General features: G+C 43.4%; 1 protein-coding gene across 1 annotated transcript in view; it reads right to left on the bottom strand.

Annotated features, from left to right (window-relative positions):
• The window catches only part of GOLGA3 (golgin A3), an 84029-nt gene that overhangs the window by 53656 nt on the left and 6645 nt on the right, over window positions 1-23728 (bottom strand). The window contains exons 3-12 of the mRNA XM_088476689.1: window positions 18870-19130; window positions 17950-18062; window positions 15540-16222; window positions 13324-13435; window positions 10138-10444; window positions 8993-9195; window positions 8722-8859; window positions 8390-8551; window positions 7907-8275; window positions 7651-7728 (exon numbers count right to left, since the gene is read on the bottom strand). Of these exons, the coding sequence (XP_088332815.1) occupies window positions 7651-7728; window positions 7907-8275; window positions 8390-8551; window positions 8722-8859; window positions 8993-9195; window positions 10138-10444; window positions 13324-13435; window positions 15540-16222; window positions 17950-18062; window positions 18870-19130 (2426 nt within the window). The remainder of the gene's footprint in view (window positions 1-7650; window positions 7729-7906; window positions 8276-8389; window positions 8552-8721; window positions 8860-8992; window positions 9196-10137; window positions 10445-13323; window positions 13436-15539; window positions 16223-17949; window positions 18063-18869; window positions 19131-23728) is intronic.

The following is a 23728-nucleotide window of genomic DNA, read 5'->3' on the forward strand; positions in this document are numbered from 1 at the left end:
CCAAGTCAAATACTTCAATTCCACATCTGCAAAGGCTCAAAGGTGGATGACTGAAGAAAAGATAAAACAAGATTCAGGTCCCAAGGAGCCGTGGGTGGCACAAAGGGGGGCTGAATTCTAAGTACCCCTTGAAAAAAGGTCTGAACCTCCGGAATCAGAGCTAGGCGACGCTGGAAAAAATAGAAAGAGCAGAAATCTGCACTTTAAGCGATCCCAAGCGTAGGCCTGCATCAAGGCCCTTTTGAAGAAAAAGAAGAAGACGCGGTAAATGAAAAGAGGAAGTGGAAGATCCACAACCTTCACACCAGGAAATATAAGCCCTCCAAATGCGATGATAATGCGCTGATGTTACCGGTTTTCTAGCCCTAAGCATGGTAGGATTGAACGACCTAGGAACACCATGGCTTCTTAGGATGGCGGTCTCAATAGCCACGCCATTAAACGAAGCCGCCGTAAATCCGGCACATGGACCCTGTTGTAGAAGGTCCGATCGTAGCGGAAGAGGCCAAGGTTCGTCTGCCAGAAGGAATAAGAGATTGGAGTACCAAACCCGACGAGGCCAATCTGGAGCCACTAGGATGACGGTGGACGACTCTCGTTTGATCCGCTTGAGAATCCGAGGGAGAAGCGGAAACGGTGGAAACAGGTACACAAGGCTGTACGGCCAAGGGATCAGTAAAGCATCTGCTCCCACCGCTGCCGGATCCATGGTCCTGGAGCAGTAAAGGGGTAGTTGATGATTTATCCGTGATGCCATCAGGTCTATCTGTGGTTTCCCCCATCTGCAAACAAGTTGATGAAAGACCTCGGGATGAAGGGACCACTCCCCGTGATGAAGATCCTGACGACTGAGATAGTCCGCTTCAAAGTTGTCGACTCCCGGAATAAACACTGCGGAAATGACCTCTACGTGTTTTTCTGCCCACAGAAGGATGCGACTGGCTTCTCTCATTGCCAGACGACTGCGGGTTCCTCCTTGGCGATTTATGTAACCCACTGCCGTGGCGTTGTCGGATTGTATCCAAACCGGAAGTCCTCGTAACAGAGGAGCAGCCTGTATCAAAGCTCTGTAGACTGCCCGCAGTTCGAGAACATTGATTGGTAAGAGGGATTCCTGCTGCGACCAAGCCCCTGGAAGTGATTGCCCAGAACCACAGCTCCCCATCCGCGGAGGCTGGCGTCCGTGGTGACCAAGGTCCAATTCCAAATCCCGAAGCGCCGACCCACTAACAGATGCTCTGTTCGAAGCCACCAGAGCAAGGAAATGCGGGTCCGGGGAGACAGACACACCAACCGATGCATCTGTACGTGGGACCCGGACCATTGAGACAGAAGATCCAGTTGAAAAATTCTGGAGTGAAATCTGACGAATTGGATGGCCTCGAAAGAAGCCACCATTTTTCCCAGGAGACGGATGCACGGATGCAAAGATGCACAGACACTTTCCTGGGTCTGAGCACCAAACGAACCACCTCTTGTATGGCTATGGCCTTGTCCCTTGGCAAGAATATACGAAGCAGAACAGTGTCTAGAATCATTCCTAGGAACTGGAGTCTCTGGGACGGCATCAACTGAGACTTCTGGAAGTTCACAATCCATCCGTGTTGAATGAGAATCTGATGTGTAAGGGACACTTGGTGTAAAAGGACTTCTGCCGTCGGAGCCTTGATTAGTAAATCGTCTAGGTACGGAACTATTGTCACCCCCCGAGAGCGTAAGTGAGACACCATGACGGCCATCACTTTGGTGAATACCCTGGAAGCTGACGAGAGACCGAACGGCAGGGCCTGAAACTGGTAATGAGTTTCCTTGATGGCAAATCTGAGGAAAGCTTGGTTAGGAACCCAAATTGGGACATGCAGATAGGCGTCCTTGATATTTATCGACACCAGAAACTCTCCTGCCTCTAGTCCCGCAATGACAGAATGGAGAGACTCCATCTTGAACCTGTGAAATGAGAGATACTGGTTCAAGGATTTCAGATTCAGAATGGGTCTGACTGACCCATCCGGTTTCGGAACCACAAAAAGGTTTGAGTAAAACCCTTGTTGTCTTTGTGCAGTGGGAACCGCCACAAGAACCTCTGCCAGCAAAAGTTTCTCGATCGCTTGTCGCAAAATTAGTTGCTTCAAGGGATCGACAGGCAAACCTGTTGCAAAATAACGTACAGGAGGAGTGAAAGCGAACTCAATCTTGTATCCTTGAGATACCAGATTCCGAACCCAAGTGTCTGGAGAAGTCAGTCTCCAAACCTCTGAGAAACGCTGGAGACGAGCCCCCACCTTCGGATTTCCGAGATGGGATGGGAGCCCGTCATGCCATGGCTTGGGATCTGGATGGCGGGCATTAGTCGCTTGACGTCTTCTAGCACAGCCTCCTCGTCCTGCTGAAGACGAACCTCGCGATCGCCCTTGAAATCTTGCAGATGCTCGAAAGGAACGAAAGGAAGGTCCCCTAAACGAGCGACGCGGAGGAGGTGCTGATGAAGGTAGAAAAGTACTCTTACCTCCAGTGGCCAGCGAGATCCACTTGTCCAGCACTGGACCAAATAAAATATCGCCTGTGAAAGGAAGAGCTTCCACTGCTCTTTTTGACTCAGCATACGCTTGCCAGGCACGAAGCCAAAGTGCCCGGCGAGCAGAGACGGCCGAAGCAGAAATCCTAGCGCCTACCTGGCCGATATCTCTGGAGGAGCCTCCTAAGTATACTGCAGATTCTTGAATATGTTCTGCCAAGGTAATCAGATCTGCCCGCGGAGTGTTGGATTTAAGACCCTCAGTCAATTGTTCCGCCCATTTTTCCACAGCCTTGTTGACCCAAGATCCTACCAAGGCCGGCCGGAGAAGCGCACCTGCAGCCGTATAAATGGATTTCAAAGTGGTTTCTAATCTCCGCTCTGAGGTTTCCTTCAATGTAGTTACTCCTGGAACAGGTAAAGTGGTCTTCTTTGACAACCGAGAAACCGAAGAATCCACAGGTGGCGGGGTCTCCCACCTCTTTATATTTTCCGCAGGAAACGGGTAAAGAGAGAAAAAACGCTTAGGAATCTGGAATTTACGGTCCGGATTCTGCCAGGCTGCCGTCATCTGTTCGTCCAACTGGAGAGAAACAGGGAATGTGACAGCAATTTTCTGTGACCTGGCAAACAAGGAGTCTTCTAACGATTCTGGAGCTTCCGGGCCAGAAATCTTAAGAACTTCCCTCACCGCTAGGATGAGTGCATCAATACCTTGCATTGCCTCAGGTTCTTGTGAGTAAGTCTCTACATCTGATTCGCCCAGCATCTCCCCTTCCTCCTGAGACGAGTGATCCGCTGCCGAATCCTCATCCGACTGGAGAACCGCCGGAAGAGCCCTCTTCTTAGATGAGCGACTTACCGTAGCTTCAGGAGCTTTAGACGCAGAACCCATAACCTGAGCAAGGCTATTCACTGAGCGGACTAAATTCTGAGCCCACGCTGGTTCTGTTGCTTGAAAAGAAGGGTGAGATGTGCTAGGTAGATCTCTGGCGGCCTCCTGTTCCCTACGGGAAGCGGCTAATTCAGAAGAAAGATCCGCCATGACCCCTGCCAAACTATTTATGAAGGAGGGAGTGACAGACTGCGTGCTAGCACTCTCTGCTTCACACGTCTCACACAGGGAAGACCCTTCGGAGCGAGCATGGGTACATTTTTTCCTGCACTTAGTGCAGGCAAACAGCTTTTGTGAAGCAGCTTTTTCTGTCCTGGATGTCATCATTTACTCACAGACAGACACCACATACAACTCAGTAATGCAGAAGGAGTATAGGGAGAAGCAGAATTTCAATAATAATGCTACTCAAGTATGGGAGCAGACAGAGCAATAAAGGAGCAGAATTTCAATAATAATGCTACTCAAGATGCAGACAGAGCAATATGAGGTTTCAACTATAATGCAGCTCAGTAACAGGGGCAGACAGTGCAATATAAGGGAGGAGCAGAATTTCCTTATAATGCTACTCAATAGAAAACAGAAAGTAGTCAAAACTACCTTACTATAATTACAGACCCCTGTAGAAGCTGCTGTCTTCTACCCCTCTGATCAGTGCCTTCAGGGAGCCTCTAGCTCTACTGAGGCGCCACTCCCTTATCAGAGCGCGCCAAACTCCAGACAGTGAAGGAGGAAGAGGAGGAGGGACCTTTAAGCTTACTTAATGCATCTCAGCCGCGCTGAGTTGTGGGGGCCAGCAGCACGACCGCCGCAAGTGATGAACGTGCCGGTGCCTTTACACAAGCACCGACACGCACAGGCAGGACCGCCGCTAATGCAGAGCGCGCCTACCTAACAGCCAGCGCCGGTGTTCTTCTGCAAACACCAGCGTGGCACTGACAGCCGTGCGCTGTTAAAAAACCCAGCAGATTATTTTCACCTATCCTGCTAGTCAGGAGAGGTGTTCATACTTACAGGGCTGCTGCGGCCAGAGCGCTGGGCAGTGAGGGGAGAGCGGGGACCCGGACACAAGCCAGTGTTAGCTGTGGCGGGCCCCGCTGAGTCTGATGACTCCTTATGTCAAAAAGCAGCCTCCCCTCTATAGGGTGACCGGACACAGGCTGCAGTACCCGTGTGGTCCCCTCTCTGGCAGCTCCAACGATGCAGGCAGACTGTCACAGCCAACAGTCTGCCTGTCCTCTTGCTTGTTTAGTTTTTGAAATTAATATAATATAATATAAGGGCTGGAGACAGCCCCTGTGCACCGGCTCTACTCGGGCACATTCTAAAAACTGGGGCTGATGGGGCATAGAGGGGGAGGAGCCAGTCACACTTGTAGATTTTTAAAGTGCCAGGCTCAACTCAACCCACCGTCTATACCCCACTGTAATGAAGCTCCAGTGTCCCCTAGTGGATGAAGGAGAAAATCCTCTTTTCCATAGAACAAATGACTGACCTTATTGACTCCATCTTGAACTTCTCCAAGTACAGATAAGCATTCAAACCCCTGAGAATCAGAATGGGTCTGAATGACCCATCTGGTTTGTCTACTAAGAAAAGATTGGAGTAGAACCCCAGGCCTTCCTGTAGTACAGAAACCGAAATAATTACTCCAGAGTCGGAAAGCGTAGAAATTGCCTGAGCCGCCTTTCTGCAACCATCCACAGGGAGAGGAGTGGAAAAGAATATTTTTGGAACAGGACCCTCCAAATCCAAAATGTAACCCCTGGTGAATATTCTAATTGTAATGGATCCAGTCTTCCCGGAACTGGAGTAAGCAACCTCCAAGTCCTGTGACAGTCATGTGGATCTACCTGCTGGCTTAGCAGCAGGCCGACTAGTGCCGGGGGCCACCCCGTCCCCTTAAAGTCCCTCTTCAGAGACCCCAATGTACACCTGGTAAAAGCCTGAGGCTACCACTGCCTTCATTCCGAAAAGAACAAAACCTAGGAGTTTTTGTTTTGGGTGTAGTTACAGGAAGGTACGGACTTTTTCTTCCTGTAATCTGAGATATAATTTTAATTAACTCTGGACCAAACTAAGAACTTCCTTCAAAAGGCAATGCCTCTAAAGCATGTTTTGATTCTATGTCTGGCTTCCATGTTTTAAGCAATAGCGAACGCCTGGCAGAAACAGACTAAAATATGAAACTGTATCTGAATAGTATCTAATAAAGCATCAGATTCATCCCCTATTTGTAAACCAGTACAGACTGAGCAGTGGGAATAACCGTATTCTTGACCAACCTTAGGAGCATCCACCACGGGAGGAATTTCCCAAAGCTTGGTATCCTCTTCTGAAAAAGAATAAAAACCCCCTACATTTTTTCGGAATACGAAAACTTGGAATTAGGCTTTAACCAGGCTTCTTTTATTTCCTCAAAATGTAAAAATTCTGGGATCTCTGCTGAAGGTTTTACACAGATTGTGTATGTGCGTGTATATGTATGTATGTATGTATATTTATATATAAATATATATATATATATATATGTCTGTGTAGCACCTACAGCAGAGATTGGTGGATGCAAGCTGACAAACTAAGCAGGAAAGTGGGACTATTATATATATATATATATATATATATATATATCATTTTCAAGTGGTCTGGCACTCCCAAGCAACTGGAATAACTTCCAGAGGCGCTAATTCAGTACACACCAGTAATCATAGCCTGTGGCGTCCGTGGCTTGGCCCGATGACATCATTGCTGTACGATCACACAGCGGCGTCTTACTCACTGCAGTCACTCTCAAATGACATCTCCCACCAACACATGCAGCAGCACCCTACTGCTCTAGCCACCTGTTCACTTAGCCTCCGGTGATCCCCGGAAATTTTATTATGTGGCCCAGCCTAATGACATCACCGCTGTGCGTCTGCACGTGCAGCAGTATCCAGGAACCCAGCAAAACCCCTCTTTCTCATAAGGCAGCAGCATGTTGAAAACTGTAACCCTTTCAGTTTGAGGATTGAAGCAGCGTGGTTCTGAGCAGCCTTTGGAGGTGTGAGACAAGCCGGCTCTACAGAACTGTGAGTAATAACAAGCCCCGTCCAATCTGCTCGAAAGCAGTGTGGCGGGAAGCAGAATATTGGCAACAAGATTTTTATACATCTTCCCTCTTTTGCCTGCGGCCCCCTCAGATTTGTGTTTGGATTGGAGAGAGACCCAGGGACATGGCAGTTTGGTGACTCTCTCAGGGGCTGTCTTTAGAGTGGGAAATAGATTAGAAGGTTTGTGTGAACCTATCTAACTCAGACTCTGTTGGTGCTTGTCGCCTGTCTACAGGAACTAAGCACCCAAATCCAAAATCTTAAAATAAGGAAATAAAACCTAACTAAAAAAGTTAGGACCTAACTAACTAGCTAGTGCCTTACGCCAAAGGCACTAAAAACAATACTAGGCTTATGGTGGATAGGGGGGGAGCCTGTTTTCAATTAGCTAGTGTCCGACTTCACCCATCACTATACATAACCCAGATGTAAGGAATAAAGTAAACATGAATTATTTGAAATCCGTACTATTACGAAAACCCAGTCAAAATTCCTCATAAAGAGGCTGATTTAAATTGAGAAGCAAAGCAAGGTAAATACTGGCTGCTGTTGCATGCAACGCACACATGCTGGGCAGCTTTATTTTAACACTACAGTTTAGATTTGAGTTAGGACACACACCTCTCAGATCTAATCTCTCTGCACCTTTTAAATCTGTCCCACATGAAAAATGGTTTTGCCAAGGAGCAAATATACACCCTTTTTAATACTTTGCCCCCAACTGTGAATCAGCCCCAAAATGTTTAAGTTGTACCTACCATCAAGTGGAAGGAACCATTTAGTGGGCTACACCAATATGCAACCAATCAATTCATCGGAAACACTGAAACTTGCCCCAGTAATATCTGTGTTAGTGAACGGATACGCTACATTCTTCTTGTCCACACTTTGAGTCAGTAACACTAACTCTATGGTACCATTAAGTAGAACTTTTGTTTGTCATATGAATTAATATTTTATTTTTGTCTCTATTTGCAATTGAGTGTCTCACTGGAGTGTAAATATTTATATAATGGGTAACATAATATATGGCTACTAAATTCTTAGTTATATAACAACCAATGGGAAAAAAACATATCCTAAATCAGCATGGTACAAGAAACATGGTTCAAGAAATGGTTTTGTAGTGCTACATAACATGTGCTTACCTTCTGTTGGACAAATTGTTCTTTCACTTTCTGGGTCTGTTTCTTGAGACTAGCATTCTCTTGCTGCAGAGTTTCTACCTATAAAGCATATACAGAAAATACATTTCAGCGTAAACTTTGAGGATATAAAAGCACTTCAGTCCTAAAGATTAAATATCACAAACATATACATTGCAGTTATTTCCAAAACAATAAAAAGAAGCATATTACAAAGAGCATAGCAGCATTTATATTTCCTTTTGCTATACTAAGTTACCTGTCCAGATTTGATTGCAAGATCCTGACGAAGTTTTTCCAAAATTTCTCCAGCAGTTTCAGTTCCCTCTTCTAATAGTTTGGTTCCTTGATCTAGTTCGTCTTGCTCCACCTTAGCAGCTTGTAACGCTACTTCGAGAACAATCTTTTGATGTTGAAGATATTGGATAGAATCATCTTTAGAAGACACTTCATTTTGAAGTTCCATAAGCCTGGCATCAAGCTCATCATATCGCATTTGGAGATCACTTAGAGACTGGTCTTTGATGTGAAGGCTTTCTTGGGCCGAAGTAAGATGCCTCAAAATCTCAAGATGTTCCTGCTGGAGAGCTTCAAGTTGTAGGTCTTTCTGATGTAAATTCAGCTTCATCTAATGCAAAACATAGAAAATCAATTACATATTTTAGACTGCTCAGTCTCCTAAACTAATTTTCCTATAGGCTAGTATGTAATTGCATACCAAAAGGAATAAAAACTACCAAACCTGCTCTACTTCACGTTCTAGAGTGCTGGCAGAGTCTGCTAGTTTCTGCAGCTGCTCTCTCTCCTGCTCAAATTCCTCCAGTTTTCTTTGAAGGTCCTCTTCCACCATGCCCTTTGCTTCTTGTATCTGGTGGAACGCTGCCTCCTGATCCAACATGTCAGCCTGAATGGAAGTGGGTGCGTGCAATAAGTTTGTTAAAGATTTCTTACAGCATACATCACCAGATATAAATTATTGAATCACTTCTCAGTAGCTTTTATTTCTCTTTCATAATGCAAAGAGAAACATATACTCTTGGGGTGGAAAAGATTACTAAATAATATCTTTCATACCTCAATACTCTGGAGTTGTGTAGCAATGCGCTCCTTTTCTTTGATTGTCCTGTGCTGGGTCTCTGTCAGTTGATGCGAAAGGGTCACATTCTCTATTTTTAGGTGCTCCAAAACTCCAGCCTGGGTCATCTGTCCAGCCTATCAAGAAATTAAGCACAGAGAAAAAAAAATAAAAATAAAATTATATTTCTATATACAATGTCACCAGTTCCTCCTGAGTCCTATGAGTGCCGCCGTTACTTGGATTTCTAGCAAAAAGTTGTGACTTTACCTGTATGTTGGCCATCTCACTCTGGAGTCGGACCCGTGCTTCTTGAGCCAATGTGAGCTGCTGCTGGTACCACTCACGTGTCTGATGCAGAGAGGATATTTCTGCCTTTGAAGCTTTAAGCTTGTTTGTTAGTGTAGTACGGTCCAGCTGCACCTGCTGCAATTGATACTGCAGTGATACCGTCTGTTGTCGCAAATCATGAACTATATAGGATGTAAAACGGATGTTTTAAAGTGTTTTTCCTAAGTCGCATGCATTCATTTTGCTATGCACAAACATAGAATATCTTTGAAATATGTAGTGCTCATTTATACAAGCGATTAATAGTAATTTAGTAAGAATTTTCTAACATAGCATTCCAGATACAATAAACTACATGAGCATACAGCACTTCATATTGCACAGGTATCTCCAAGCCCCTGCATGCCTCTGCTGTTCAGACAACAATGGAAAAAGTTGCAGATCAGCCCTAAATTCCATAACATTGTACATCAGGGATTTCCAACCACGGTCCTCAAGGCACACTAACAGTCCAGGTTTAAGGATAGCCATACTTGAGCACAGGTGACTTAATTAGTACCTCAGTTACTTTGATTGAACCATCTGTGCTTAAGCATGGATATCACTAATACCAGGACTGTTGGTGTGCCTTGAGGACCGAGGTTGGGAATCACTGTTGTACATGCTCAATATTCCAGTCTTTAGGGCTGAGACTTGCAGGCTCCAGGATAAATTATCTAGATGCCTGTGTAATACTCAGAAGAGCTAGCTTATCACCTGAAACGCAGTGTTTATAATACTAGATCAGCAAGCTCTTAGTAAACACACGCCTTTACATACTGTAGTAAAGAATACATAAAACGATACAAATATTTTAAGTTTAAAACGTTTTCATTTCTAACTAATGTTTTTAACATCAATGGATTATTAAATGTGGTTAAAAGATGCATTTTTTTCAGCCTCTGAGTGCAGTCAACTTCTGGCCCCAAAGTGTTCCAGAAGTTTGTCTGTTTGGCCTTTGAGCCTAACACACATATTTATGTGGCTACGTGTGGCCAAATTGGACAGTGTTACAATCCTGTTGGGTTGTAGGATTACCCTGTGTATTGTCAGCATACAGTGTGTATTTGTGTCAATAAACTCACCAATGTTATCCTTCTGAATAATTGTTCTCTGCAATTCCTCTACTTTGCTCATCAGTCGCTGATACTGTTCTTCTGCAACTTGCAAGTCATTGCTTAATGAAGCCAAGCTGCCATTCTTTGCCTCCAAGCTGCTCTGAAGATCCGCCATGGCCCTCTCTAGGTCCAAGCATGACTTCTTCAAAGCAACAACTTCAGAATTCAAAGAGCCTTGCTTATGCTGGCTAGCCAGGCTTTCCGCAACCTCAGCTTGAAGTCTGGTGCTTACTGCTGCCAGTTGGGCCTGTAGCTCAGTCTTTTCTTTCAATGCCTTTACAGAAAATAATAAATGATATATAAATTGGTAAATTTACTCTTGTGATTCTGTGCCAACGTAAAAATAATAAATTAAACTAAAACTAAATTTGCTTACATAAAAATTGGATTTTAAATCATTAATCCTACAGGATGTTGGCAATTTAAATATTGTAAAAGGTATTATGCTCCTCCCTCTCTTCCCCGTCCTTCTCGACACTCAGTTATATTTCTAACCAAACCCCGTAGCACAGAACCAGAGGGAAAAATAAAAAACAATGAAAAAAAGGCTAGTATGTATTTGCATACCAAAAGGAAAAATATTTACCTTTGGTAAACATTAAAACAGAAAAACTTATTGGGTTCCCTAATGGATTCAGACAAAAGGATTGAATGAGGCTATATAAAACTTTCTGGATCCTGGGGACACATCAAATATTTTTGATTACCAGTTATTTTATATAGTGCACATATATATTCCGCAGCACTTTACAGAGAATATTTGGTCATTTCGATCAGTCCCTGCCCCAGTGGAGCTTACAATCTATGTTCCCTACCACACCTACGCACACATACACACTAGGGTTAATTTTTGTCGGAGCCAATTAGCCTGACAGTATATTTTTGGCATATGGGAGGAAACCGGAGCACCCGGAGGAAATCCACATAAGCACAGGGAAAATATACAAACTCCACACAGGTAGGGCCGTGGTGGGAATCGAACCCACAACCTTAGCGCTGTGAGGCAGTATTGCTAACCATTACACAGTCTGTGCTGCCCTAAATTCCATATTAGGTGGGTGCCCTCTCAGAGTTGCAGTGTACAGCACCTTCTGGCTAAATACTGGCATCTAAAGCTCTAAACACACTGAATTAGTAGAACATGGACAACTTCCCTTTTTCCTTTTTAAAAAGAAACAGAAGCATTGGTTAGAGCAGATGAAAATTCCACATGAGCATCAAGGCATCGTCTGTGGAACCAAGGTACTCGAGCAGTCCTGGCTTTAAAAATACGGGTGGTAAAAAGTTTAGGATTCCCCCCGTATTTTAGGAACCAGCACTGGGCTCTGGCGTGGGGTTCCACCTATTTTTAAAACCAGCACCAGACTCAACCTAGCCGAGGTGTAATGTCACAGCCAGGGGACCCTTTTACCGGCCAAAGCATTAACACCCCAAGCTAGTCAGCCCAAGCCAGGGATCTCAAGGGAGGTGGGCCCTCCCCCCCAATAAAGGGGTCCGCCCACTGCCGAGCACCCCAGGCTTAGGCTGAAGCCTGGTGCTCTTCCCTACACCCATAGCTGGTGGGTGCAGGGGTGATAGTGTGAATAATAAATGTATGCTATTGTTTTTTACAGTGGGACTACAGGGGTGCCAGTGTGCCTGCCCTTTGGCACTTCTGGAACTACAAGTGCCAGCAGGCGACTGGCACCCGTAGCCACACTGTATAAAAAACAAAAACAAAACAAAAACACAAAAAAAACAGTACTCACACACCATTGAAAGTAAAGTCTTATTACATACAAAACACATTCACACATACTTACCTTCTGCCAGACTTGGTCCTCTTCTCCGGTAGACTCCCTGGGACTTGGCAAAATAAGAAAACGAATTGCGTGGACCCCTCGGACATGTAGAGATACAAGTGTTAACACGTATATCTCTACCCCGGTAAATGACGGAGACCAGGTGGTTCCTGTCATTTGCCGGGCCACAAGCCAATCAGAGGCTGCTGATTGGCTGAGAACTACATGGCTGTCAACAGCCACGTGGGTCACAGCCAATCCACGGCCTCTTACTCTAGAGCGGCTGCCGATTGGCTGTGACCCTCGTGGCTGTTGATTGACAGCCATACGGTTCACAGCCAATCAGCAGCCACTTACTCAAGCGCGTATATATAATTAGAGGCTGGTGCCTGGCTGAGCCCCATCTTTCAGCTCCTCATGGATGACTACTTTAGATAAACTGGCTTAGTCCCTGAAAAGGCTAAACCTTCTGGCAAACATTCTACGTGATCCAGACAGGTGCAAATAAAAATAAGATTTCAGAAAGATTGTTTTTTTTGTTTATTTTTTTTCCCTGTATATTTCTTCCTCTTTGTGGAACTTTCAAAAACCAGGCAGGAATAAAACTTTTTTCTCTCTCTCCCTAACCCTCCCACCCATTTTCAATCCTTCAGTTAGGTTTCCCCATTTATTTTAGGAACAAACTATTTAATGAGCATTCTACTTGCAAGATAATGTTTTGTTTTTGTGATAGTTATGCTGCCCTCCACTAGGCGATTATACCTAGCGATGGACCCATAACAACGGTCGTCATCGCTCCATCGCTTGGTAATCGCCCGCAAATCGGGCAGTAAAAGGTTAAAAACGACCAGCGATGCGCGCGCTGGTCGTTTTTAACTTCAATCATCAATGATTGATCTGCATACACTGAACGTCTGAACGTTCAGTGTATGCAGTTCACCCCGCGGGAGACGACGGAGTCGTAATCGTATCGCTGTCCCCCGCATCGTTAAATGGATGGGCAGCATTACTGTGTATAGTAAAAAGAATGTAAAAAAATAAAAAATAAACAAATCCTGTCAAATTCTATTCTACATGGATAACGAGAATCTGTATGTATATCTATCAAACTAAGGTAGACACATAATTATGTATAAATAAATTAAATTATGTATAAGAGGTCAATTGAGATATCAGAGACATCCACTTTTTACACTGCATAGAGCAGTGCAGACCTAAGTATAGGGAAAACGAATAAAGTTACTATATAATTTACGGCTATTGCCTATAATTTTAAGTGTATTTACATAGGTTATACATAATGTAAAATACTTAAGTGGCTCCTAAATTGGACATGGAGTTTTTCATCCCGGAGAATGACAAATGTTTTCACCTGGCTGGCTTCTGCTGTCAGTGACTCTAGCTGTCCTTCCAGTCTCATTTTTTCCTTGATGACCTGAAGTAGTTCATCATGAGTCCCAGCAATGGAGCTCTCCATAGACACACTACAAAGCAAAACACAAAACAAACCGACAACACAAATACTGGTTACACTATATTATGGATTATAATGCATGATGGAGTTAAATACTTGGATTAACAGGATATTAAAATACTGACACACAATAAAGTGCAGTGAAAAATGTCCCATTAGTAGAGTGGGAAAATGTCAGTGTAGCATCACACCTGTTGTACAAGCCATGTGCATGATCACAGAAAGGTAGCGCACTGAGGGGGTCATTCAGACCCGCTTGCGAGCGGGTCGATGGTGCCGAATTGCGCATGACGGAGGGAGCTCTGTCGTGCGCATGCGCGAGACCCGAATAACGACGGCCAAGCCGTCGTTATGGGTCTCGCACCAAAGGGGGCGTGCTGTCGATGTTGATTGACAGCACGCCCCCTTTGGTGGGCGTGCCGGGGGCTTGGCTGCCAGACGGAGGCGTTCCAATGGGAACGCCTACCGTCTGAGTCCGGCCCCACTGACATCAGTAGTGATGTCAGTGGAAGTGATTTTGGCTCTGATAGAGCCAAAATCACTCCAGGGCTTGCGGTCACCGAGACCCTACCGCAGGGTCTCGTCGCAAGCCCGATGGTCTTGACCATCGCGACCATCATCATGGACGCTCGTCCATGAGGCCGCTCCAAGCTGAGGGAGGAGGGCCCTGATTCAGAGCGAGCGCTCTGGTCAGAGCGTGAGAACAGTGAAGATAGACCATGCAAGTCTGAAAATAACTTTGACAGGATGATTAAATTGATATAATACAATGCTGACAGAAAGTGAAATGCAGAGGACATCTAGCCTAAAAAATATAATGTAAAATTCTTTTAGTCATAGACCAGTTAAATATAAATTGTTGACAGTTGAAACCATAAAATCAAGTTAATAGTATGTACTTTGCATCATAAAAGAGGTGTCTTTAACACCACGATTTTCCTGCATCTGTTTCACAGAATCATTACTGTGCTGCAATCAACATGTAAGCAAGTGATGCTCTGGTGTTGTGGGTAGGAATATCTTAGCCTCTGAAAACCCGGCACGTAACCACTCTATTATGTCTGAACACATTTAATGTAGTACACGGTTTCTGTGAAACATGCAATGTCCATAGTATCCAATTTGCTTGTCTTTGGCATATAGAGCATATACAATTTCAATATGCAGTACAAAAAATATACCTAGTCCCTTACACTTTAGCGGTTAACTACACATGTTCTTGACCCATTCTTTCATGCTTTTAACGCTCTAATACTCAAAAAGATATATTTCTTTACGCCCACCCTCTATGTGTTCTGCACACCCCTGTGCCCTCTGTTCAGACTCTAGTCGACAAACATGAAAAGCCTAGCACTTTGTGTATATTATATAATCTGCTCCCCTATAAATCTACCCAAGACCACATGTAAAATGTAGCGTTAATGTTCACAGTGCTCTCTTTGTATCCATTGATCAATAACCACTTCCTGACCCGACCAATATTTAAGATAGGATTTTCTTTTGATTGAATGTTTGAATACAAATCTTTTATTTTAGAGGAATTGAAAGAAAAGAATAGTATAAAAAAAAAAAAAAAAAAGGAAAATTAATTAAATTTCCCTAGCCACGTTCACAGAATCAGTGTAGCAACTCAAATGTACCCGAAAATCACTTTCATACCAGGGTATAGTTTAAGTAAATAAGCGTACATTACTAAAGTTGTCAACAGTTATAAAGTACAGAAAAGCCCCAATAGTTCATGTTTTCCAGGTCACCTGTGGACATTTGGCAACGCATCTGTGCGCCTGCTGGGCGGTCTGGAACAGGTGAACTGTTAAGGGTCCTAAGGACCAGGATTGACAAACACTGGTCTAGATGTATTGTGAAATAGGGACATTTTTAATTTTATTCCTTTACCTTCTTTTGAAATTTTAAACATATACCTCAGCATTGTTAGATCACTTGCAATCATTTTTCTTTCTTGGGGAAGGACAAAAATATAGCACTGAAAAGTGAGAGATGTCAATATTTATGTGCAGATCACACCTTATAACTAAAGGCAATGCCTGCTGATGTAAGAAGCGGACTCTGAAGTAGATTAGGAAAACCTTATTAATTAGTTTAACAAATTATACCTGCTTGAAATGCTGTCTCTTCGGCTTCTAGGTTCCCCATTTCCCTCAGGTTCCTGAGCATGTTGCTCTGCAGCAGCAGCTTGTAAGACATCTCTTAGTGAAGGATACTGTCCCACATCCTCTAGAGCCATGCTCTGACCATTCACAATATATTCCTCTTCTCTTCTGGGAGACGTAGCAATCAGGTAAGCTCCTTGTCCAGCAGATACACTGCTTTGAGTAGAGCTATCACTTTCATTTCCATCAAGTCTAATTCCCAAATCGCTTCCATCCAATTCAGAGCTAGTGTCAGGAATACATATTGTATTCTCTGACCGCTGTCCTCCTTCCATACTAATTTCCGACACCACAGAGGTCAAGCTTCCTCTGTTGGACTTCAGGGAACCAGGAGAGGAATCGGAATAGCCTACACTTTGATTGTTGGGTTCTGAAGATTCTTTACGATAATCTGCTAATGAACGTATCTTGCTGGAAGACTTTGACGATTTGGAAGATTTCTTCTCCTTGGAAGATGAAGGGAGACCCAGACTACCCAATTTTGGTCCCCGTGGGACACTTGTGCGCAAGAAGGAATACTCTTTGGTCATTGCAACAGTACTTGCCCGAGGAAGATGATCTGGATTGAACATAAGTTCAGGATCCAAAGTGCTTGAGGGACGACTTTTAGAAGTGGACTGTGTAGACTACAGGAAAAATTCAAAACAAAAAAAATCATATCAATAGAGGTCAAGAGACTGAATTAAAGGGGAACTCTACAGGCACAAAAAAAGCTGGAATACAGAATAAAAGCTGTTGTAATCATATTTAAGGATAATAAAAATGAACTATGGGAAAAAGTAAGAGAGAAAGCTACACAGATGTAAATTACATACTCTCTTTAAAGTGCTGGGTAATGAGCACGCAAGATCAAAAAGGGATACTGCAATGATAACAGGGCATTGATTATAATTTATTATTCTATGTTTCATTACCAGATCCACTGCCATTCTGACTACTTACATCTCTTTGCGTAACTTATCCTGATGGTGGAAATCCCGACTCATGCAGGTAAGTATTCTAACCCTTCCCCTAACCCTCCCTCTAACTCTAACCCACCCCTCTCGCAGCCTAACCCTAACCGGCTCCCCCCCCCACGGCACCCTAACCCTAACAGTCGCCTCCTGCAGTCTAACCCTAAACCCCACAGCAGTCGGGATTCTGTCCATTGGCACTGTATGCGCCGGGATGCTGACTACATCCCCTTATGGCAGGTATAAAACCAAACATTCTAGCAATCTCCTTTTTTGATTTATACATTCACATTTTTTTTTAACTTGACAGTATTTTCTCAGAAGTCTGTTGGGAATGCTAACGTAACCAATAGTTACATTTACAAAAGGGTTCTCAACTCCACCAACAGGTTATGTTTTGTGAATTTCTTCAATTATGCACAGGTGAGTTAATCTATTTTGCTGGGTCCATAATTATTCCACCTACTTCCACAGACAGAAATCTTGAAAACATTACCTGTTAGGGATACATGAGGGTTGAGAACCACTGATCTACAGAAACCATCTTACTTATGCTGTGTGGATTGTAGCTATAAAATACAGAGAAAGTTGCCATCCAAAAAGTTGCAATTGGAACAAAACATTGCAGTCATTTATACTACGTGGATTTGGTGAAAACAAATGCTTTGGACAATGCTTTGCCCAGTCTGAGTCTTCATATATAAAAAAGGTATGACACCACAATAACATTTTTACAGCCTCTCCTGATAATTTTAGACGAAGTCCCAATAACTATTCAGACTCTATTAAACAGATTCAGCTAGTCAGCAATTTCAGCCAAGACCGTGCTGGTCTCTTGGCACTGCCAATGGTCTGCAAGCAGCTGTGAGCCTGGAGTTGATCAGTGTTCAGAGCTGAGAGAATGTGCAGTTATCTGTGAAACTGAAATGTAGGTAAATCTGTAAACTGGTGTATCATAAACTACACATTTTCTAGCTCTTAACCTCTGGGTAATGGCTGTTATGGTTTTAAAAGCAGAAACAACAAAGCAGTTATTATGCTTCAAATTTCAAGTGGCTGGGCTTGCCCCATAAATGAACTGGCAAATAGATAACACAAATAATCTGTACACATAGCACCACAAGCCAGCTGCTCAGATTTGGACAAGAGCACCGCTCCAACATTCTTCTCCCTGCCAAGTAAAGTAAACCAGGGAGGCTATGTGTAGCAGCACAGCAATTCACAGGTCTGCTCTCACAAAGGAAATGGGAAAGTTTGCAAGAAACATTTAGTAGAGAAAGCAATTCAGTTATTTCATATTCATTTGGCTGAGCTGCAAACAAAATATTAAGCATGTAAACAGGGTGTATAGGGAAAAAAGAAGTTTAATTGCGATATTCTCTAAGAATTAAGGTTCTCACCCTCTGCTGTTGACGCTTGGATCTGTACTGTTTTAGCTGCTCCTCCAAACGTCGCCTTGCCTGAATACGGATTTGCTCCTCTCGCTCAAGTGGAAGGGGAGCATCGCTGGAGGCTAAAGGGAAGACAGAAATCAGCAAGAAGAGTTCTCACAGTCAGGCAGTAACAATGGTCTAGAGCATTCCCTTAGATCTGGAGCGATTTAGCATGCACAATGCAAAGAGCAGAGCAGAAAAGAGGAGACAAGCAAGAAGAATATAAGAATGCTTTCAGACATGGAACAAGAGCATTTGTGCTATATTAAATAAGGTTCAATGTACATGCTTACAGACCAAATCTTATTGGAGAACTTAGATAACAAAAAAGTCAATGGAGGGTTTGCAGATAAACCTAATGCTAGATAGAAATGTTTGGCAGTTCAAAACTAGACAACCTTATTTTGATGCATCATAAGTTTATAAATTAGGTGAGCTTATTGTATTTATGATGTAGAATATTTAACAATTGCTACTCTTAAAGAGTGCTTTCCATTGAAATTCTATAAAATCAGCACTTTTATATTACTGAGGAGCACAACACTACTGTAACAAGTGAACAATCCTCTTATTAGTAAATCATGCTGTAAAATTGGGACTTCATTTGCCTAATGGTCTATTTTTAGAATCAAATAAATGTATTATAATTCTGTCATTCTAACATGGATTTCTTAGCAGAAATGTTATAGAGCTAGCATAAGATCCATGCTAGAAGCGGAGATTTCTCATCCTCTCACAAAAAAAGTAAAGAAAACAATTGGCACTAATGTTTATAGTGAGATTTAAGTTGGAGTTTCAAACAGAAACATCACATGCGCACTTTGCAAGAAATATTAATGGTATAAAGCGATAGATGGAAGTGCTCTCCAGAAAAAAAATGTGCTTACACAGGTCAGTTTCCTGCATATGAAGGCTTAGCTTCAACGACTGCAAAGCTTCTTTTCTAAGAACTAGGCACTCAGTACTAGACTCCGATAGGTTGTCATTGAAACCATCCACACCTGGGGGAGATGCCATTCTGACAGTGTCTGTAGATGAAGCATGTTCTGAATAATGAGGTTGAGGTCCATTCTGACACATTTCTCCAGAGTGGTACATCTCCATACTGTCTAATCCCTTTGGCAATTTATCCAAGTTCATACTTGATACTGGAAGAATAGGGATATATTTATTATTTCCTGGGGAAAAAACTAATGGTAAAAGAAAAACTACATTTATGCTATAAGGTATTGTTCTTCAATCCAGCACAGGCCACAACTAGAAATGGCTTGGTCCAAAAACAGAAGTTTGAAGAACCTTTCCACTCCTATAAAGCGTGCCCCTTTTAAACTCATTATTATGCACTGCAAAGCTCCAATTAAATCTTCACTGTCTGTCAATAACATACATTCCCTTATCATCAAAAGTGGTCTAATCTGCTCCCTTATAAAAATAAATAAATAAATTGAACAATCATCTAGAATGTGCTGCTGTACCTGTAGTTACACCCCAAATATTTTCATGCAACATACTTTCCGCTTTATATTACAAAGCTCAAGTGGACACTTGGCTTTCTGCTTCACTGTGGAAGATGATCATTTGAAAAAGCAAAGGATGCTGTAAATCTTACACTTGCCGAGACATTGCTCCTCATAGTTATACTGTCCTGTGACTGGCCGTATACCAGTCCTACCTTGTCCCATTAATTGTTTTAACAGTGTAGCTTCCCCAGTGTTTTGCATGTAGTACAAGTTGGAAAAAAATAAAATTAATAAAATTAAATACATTTGTTCACATGCCTAACCATATACTGTCTCGAGTATTAGGATGCACAATCAATCATGTGTTTCTTTATAGGAATGAATAGATTCTGAATACTGGCAGATTTTAGACACTTTAAACAGTTAAAAAGATGAATGATAACACTAAAACAGCAGTGGTGTCACAATTTTAATTATAACTTGCCAATCATATTTTGGAATGTCAACGACTACATGCCTGTTGTATTTAAAAATATCTATTTAAATATAATGAATACAACTAAAATAAAATGTTCAACTTTGTCTTAAACTGTCTCATTTTACATTCACAAACTACAAAAATATATGGTTACAAGCTTTACGTAATTCTGATTAAGTTTCTTTTTATTCCCATAAAGGACAATCCCTTTAAATAGAAAGCAAGCACATTAACTTTCTCAATCTCTCAGGGTGACCTAAGGCTGTTTGCCAGGAAGTGACCACACGACAAGAGTAAATGTCGGGTACACACCTGGGCGACTTGTCCGTCGACCCAGGGATTTGCAGACAGAGCTGCCGATTGGTAAGCCACTACACACTTACCAAGCTGCCCGTCGATGTAGCAGCGCTGACAACACAACTGGCTGGGCATTTAAATTTGCTCACCCAGTTGAGAGGTCAGTCACAGACAGTCCCTGCACCAAGTGTACGGGCACTTATACACACTGCCAGATGCGCCGATATATCTGCAAGATATATCAGCATTGGCTGTGCTGCAGGATAGATGTGATATGTCTGAACGGCGTAGTTCACAGAAATATGTTCTGTACACTCCCGCCGATGCAATATGTCGTTCGTCTTGAACGACATATCGCATAGTGTGTACCCAGCATTGGACTGAATCATGTAAAGGATCAGGCTAAGTTAGGTGATGGCTTATTAAGCATTAGACTTTTTATACACAGACAATAAAGCTTACATAAATAAAACCCTCTTGGTTCATCTATAGGAGGTTTCATACATAAAACATACTTGCCTACTGTCCTACAACGGCCAGGAGGTTTCCAAAAATCAGGTGGTGCTCCCGGCCTCCCGGAAAAGTGGCCAAGTACCCCGAAGACAGCTGTCACCCGCCCCAGCCGCCTACTACCAGATGAAGTAGATGGTCCGGGTGGCAGATGGCACGATTCGCACTGAATTGCGTCATTTTAGCCACGGCCCCACACTGTACAATGCTGGTAATCTATGCATTGTATAGCGGGGGCGTGGCCACGATGAGGTGATGGCACAACCATGTTTCCCACGCTGCCTGCTATGCCACGCACCCCATACTTCTCCTCATGTTGTACCACGCCCCCCACACCGCTCCCAGCTGTGCCTCCTGGAGAGGGGAGCCAGAAAGCAGACAATTATGTCCAGTGGCGTAACTAGGGTATTAGGAGCCGGTGTGGCCACTGGAAAATGGGGGGGCATGGCAACATGACACCAGTTTCTCGTCACTCTGGGAACATTCCTTTCCATTCCATATGCACCTTAATGCGCCAAGTAGTAGTGCCCCTCTTGAAATTACCACTGTAATAGTGCCCTTTATGCAATGTCTCCAGTAGCTGTGCCCCCTATAATAGTAGTGCAGTGCCCCCAGTAGTAGCCCCACCCGAGCAGTGCCAGACAAAGACAAACACGTTAAAAAAAAACCCACTTACCTGAATCCCCGCATGTGCTCTTGCGCCCGCTGCCATCGTCCGCTCCTCCGTCCTCCCGGACTGGCCCACTCTGCATTATTGGAGAGATGTCATGACTTCTCTACCATCACCCATTGCGGGAGCCGAAAGATGGCCTGGCTCCGGCAATGGGCGCAGCAGTCAATGAGAGTCTATCTGACTCACACTGCTGCCGGGTAGCACGAGTGTACTAGACGGCAGCTGTGTTTGTTACTGTGTAGTGCGGACTACACTCCATGCGGTCCGCACTACACTGACCACCCGTGTAAAGAGCCGCGGTCGGCGGCGCCGGTCCAATGGCACCCAAGGCTTGAGCCCCGCTCGACCCCCCCTAGTTACCCCACTGATTATGCCATAAAATAAGTATATTAACAGGAATTAAAACTAGACAACTGCTTACTAAGTTACAAGGACACTGGGAACTAAATCTCTGCAGGTTATCCAAGCTGCACAAGAACATTATAAATAGAAATAAAAACTAAACAATAAATAGTTCACTATGCAGACTGCACCTTCCAAGTCTCATTTACAAATTGACCTTTATTTTACAAGCAAAGCTAGAGCAGGCAATAAAACATGGTTAGAAAACAGAACTGGCATTTAGAAATGACGTGGGTTTAAAGTATAACATAAAATAGGTGAAGAATTTCATGTGCAGTATTACACAGGATTGTAAATTTTTACTTAAATGTGAAGATGTCTCATCACAACTATTTTGAGCTGCGTGGCTGCTTCTATAAAATGTTTCTTGTATACTATGGCCAAGTTGTTTTCATTTCCACAGTGAAAAATTGAATAATGCTTTTGTGTGCCTTGTAAACCCACAGAGACAATATTTCCATGTGATTAAAGCAGGGTTCTGTATTCATTCACTTTAAATATCATGCATTATGACATTATAACATTCTTATATTTAAAGAATAAAAAAAGAAGAACAGTAGCTGTCCAATGCCAAGGACTCCTACATTTCAAGAGAAAGTTCACTTTCATCCGGGTTCTCCTGTTTTCTCTGTCTATACTGACAACATGGGGTATTTGAAAATCAAACAGCGCTGTGTTACAGTCTAACACAGGTCCTTACACTCCGTGACAATTTTCTTAGGTACACCTGCTCATTAATACAAATATATAAATCAGCCAATAAAATGACAGTAAATCAATAAAAGCATGTAGACATAGTAAAAAGGTTGAGCTGTTTTTTTCAAACTTCAGAATGGGGAAGAAATGTGATCTGACTGACTGTGGAATGATTGTTGGTGCTAGACGGGGTAGTTGGATCTCAGAAATTGCTGATCTACATAAATTTTCACACAGAAAAGTCAGTAGAGCTTACAGAGAATGGTGTGCAAAACAAAAAACACCCGTTCTGTGGGCTAAAATGCATAGTTGCATGAGAAAGGTTTCAGGAGAATGGCCATTTAACAGCGATGTGCAGAAGTACGTATCAGAATGTAAAGCACATCAAACCTTGAAGTGCATTGGCTACAGCAGCAGCAGACCACACACGTCAGCATAGAACAGGAAACAGAGGCAACAGTGGACACATGCTCACCAAAATCTGACAACTGAAAAAAATTAATTGCCTGGTTTGTCGAACCTTGGTCTTTCAGATAGTAGGGTCAGCAATTGGTTCCAATCTTATGAATCAATGGATATATCCTGCTTATATGTCAATGGTTCTGGCTAGTAGAGGTGTAATGGTGTGGGGACTTTGGCCCTTATTCAGACCCGGTCGCAAGCGCTGAGCGCTCGCAACCGGGTCGATGTTTAGGCCCTGCGCATGTGCAGCGTGCGCAAGCCCCGGAGCGAGAGAGAAATTCTCTCACTCCCGAGCTCACTACAAAAGGGGCGGCTGTCGATGTTGATCGACAGCTTGGCCCGTTTTATAGGTGTGGCGCGGGGGGGGGGGGGGTGGTTTCACAAACAGAGGCGTTCCTTAAGGCGTGCCGTTTTGTGGGCAGCCGCACTGACATCAGCAGTGATGTCAGTGGGGAGCTTCCTGCTCAATCAGAGCAGGAAGCACCCTGGGGCTTGCGGCTGCCGAGACCCAACATTAGGGTTTCGTCGCAAGCCCTGATGGTCTTGACCATCGACTTGGTCGGTCGCTAAAGCTGTGGGTGGTAACCCACAGCTTAGCTAGCGACCAGGAGGCCGCACTTAAAAATACAAGCGGCCGCACTCATTCAGAACGAGTGCTCGCTTCTTCCGAGCGCCTCTGAATGAGGGCCTTAGTTTCTTAGTACATATTAGGTCCTTATTGAAAAAAATAAAAATAAATCAGTATTGTTTAAATGCCACAGACTACCT

The sequence above is a fragment of the Taudactylus pleione genome, unplaced genomic scaffold (genome assembly GCF_031769625.1).
Source record: "Taudactylus pleione unplaced genomic scaffold, aTauple2 ptg000191l, whole genome shotgun sequence".
NCBI classification, from domain to species: Eukaryota; Metazoa; Chordata; class Amphibia; order Anura; family Myobatrachidae; genus Taudactylus; species Taudactylus pleione.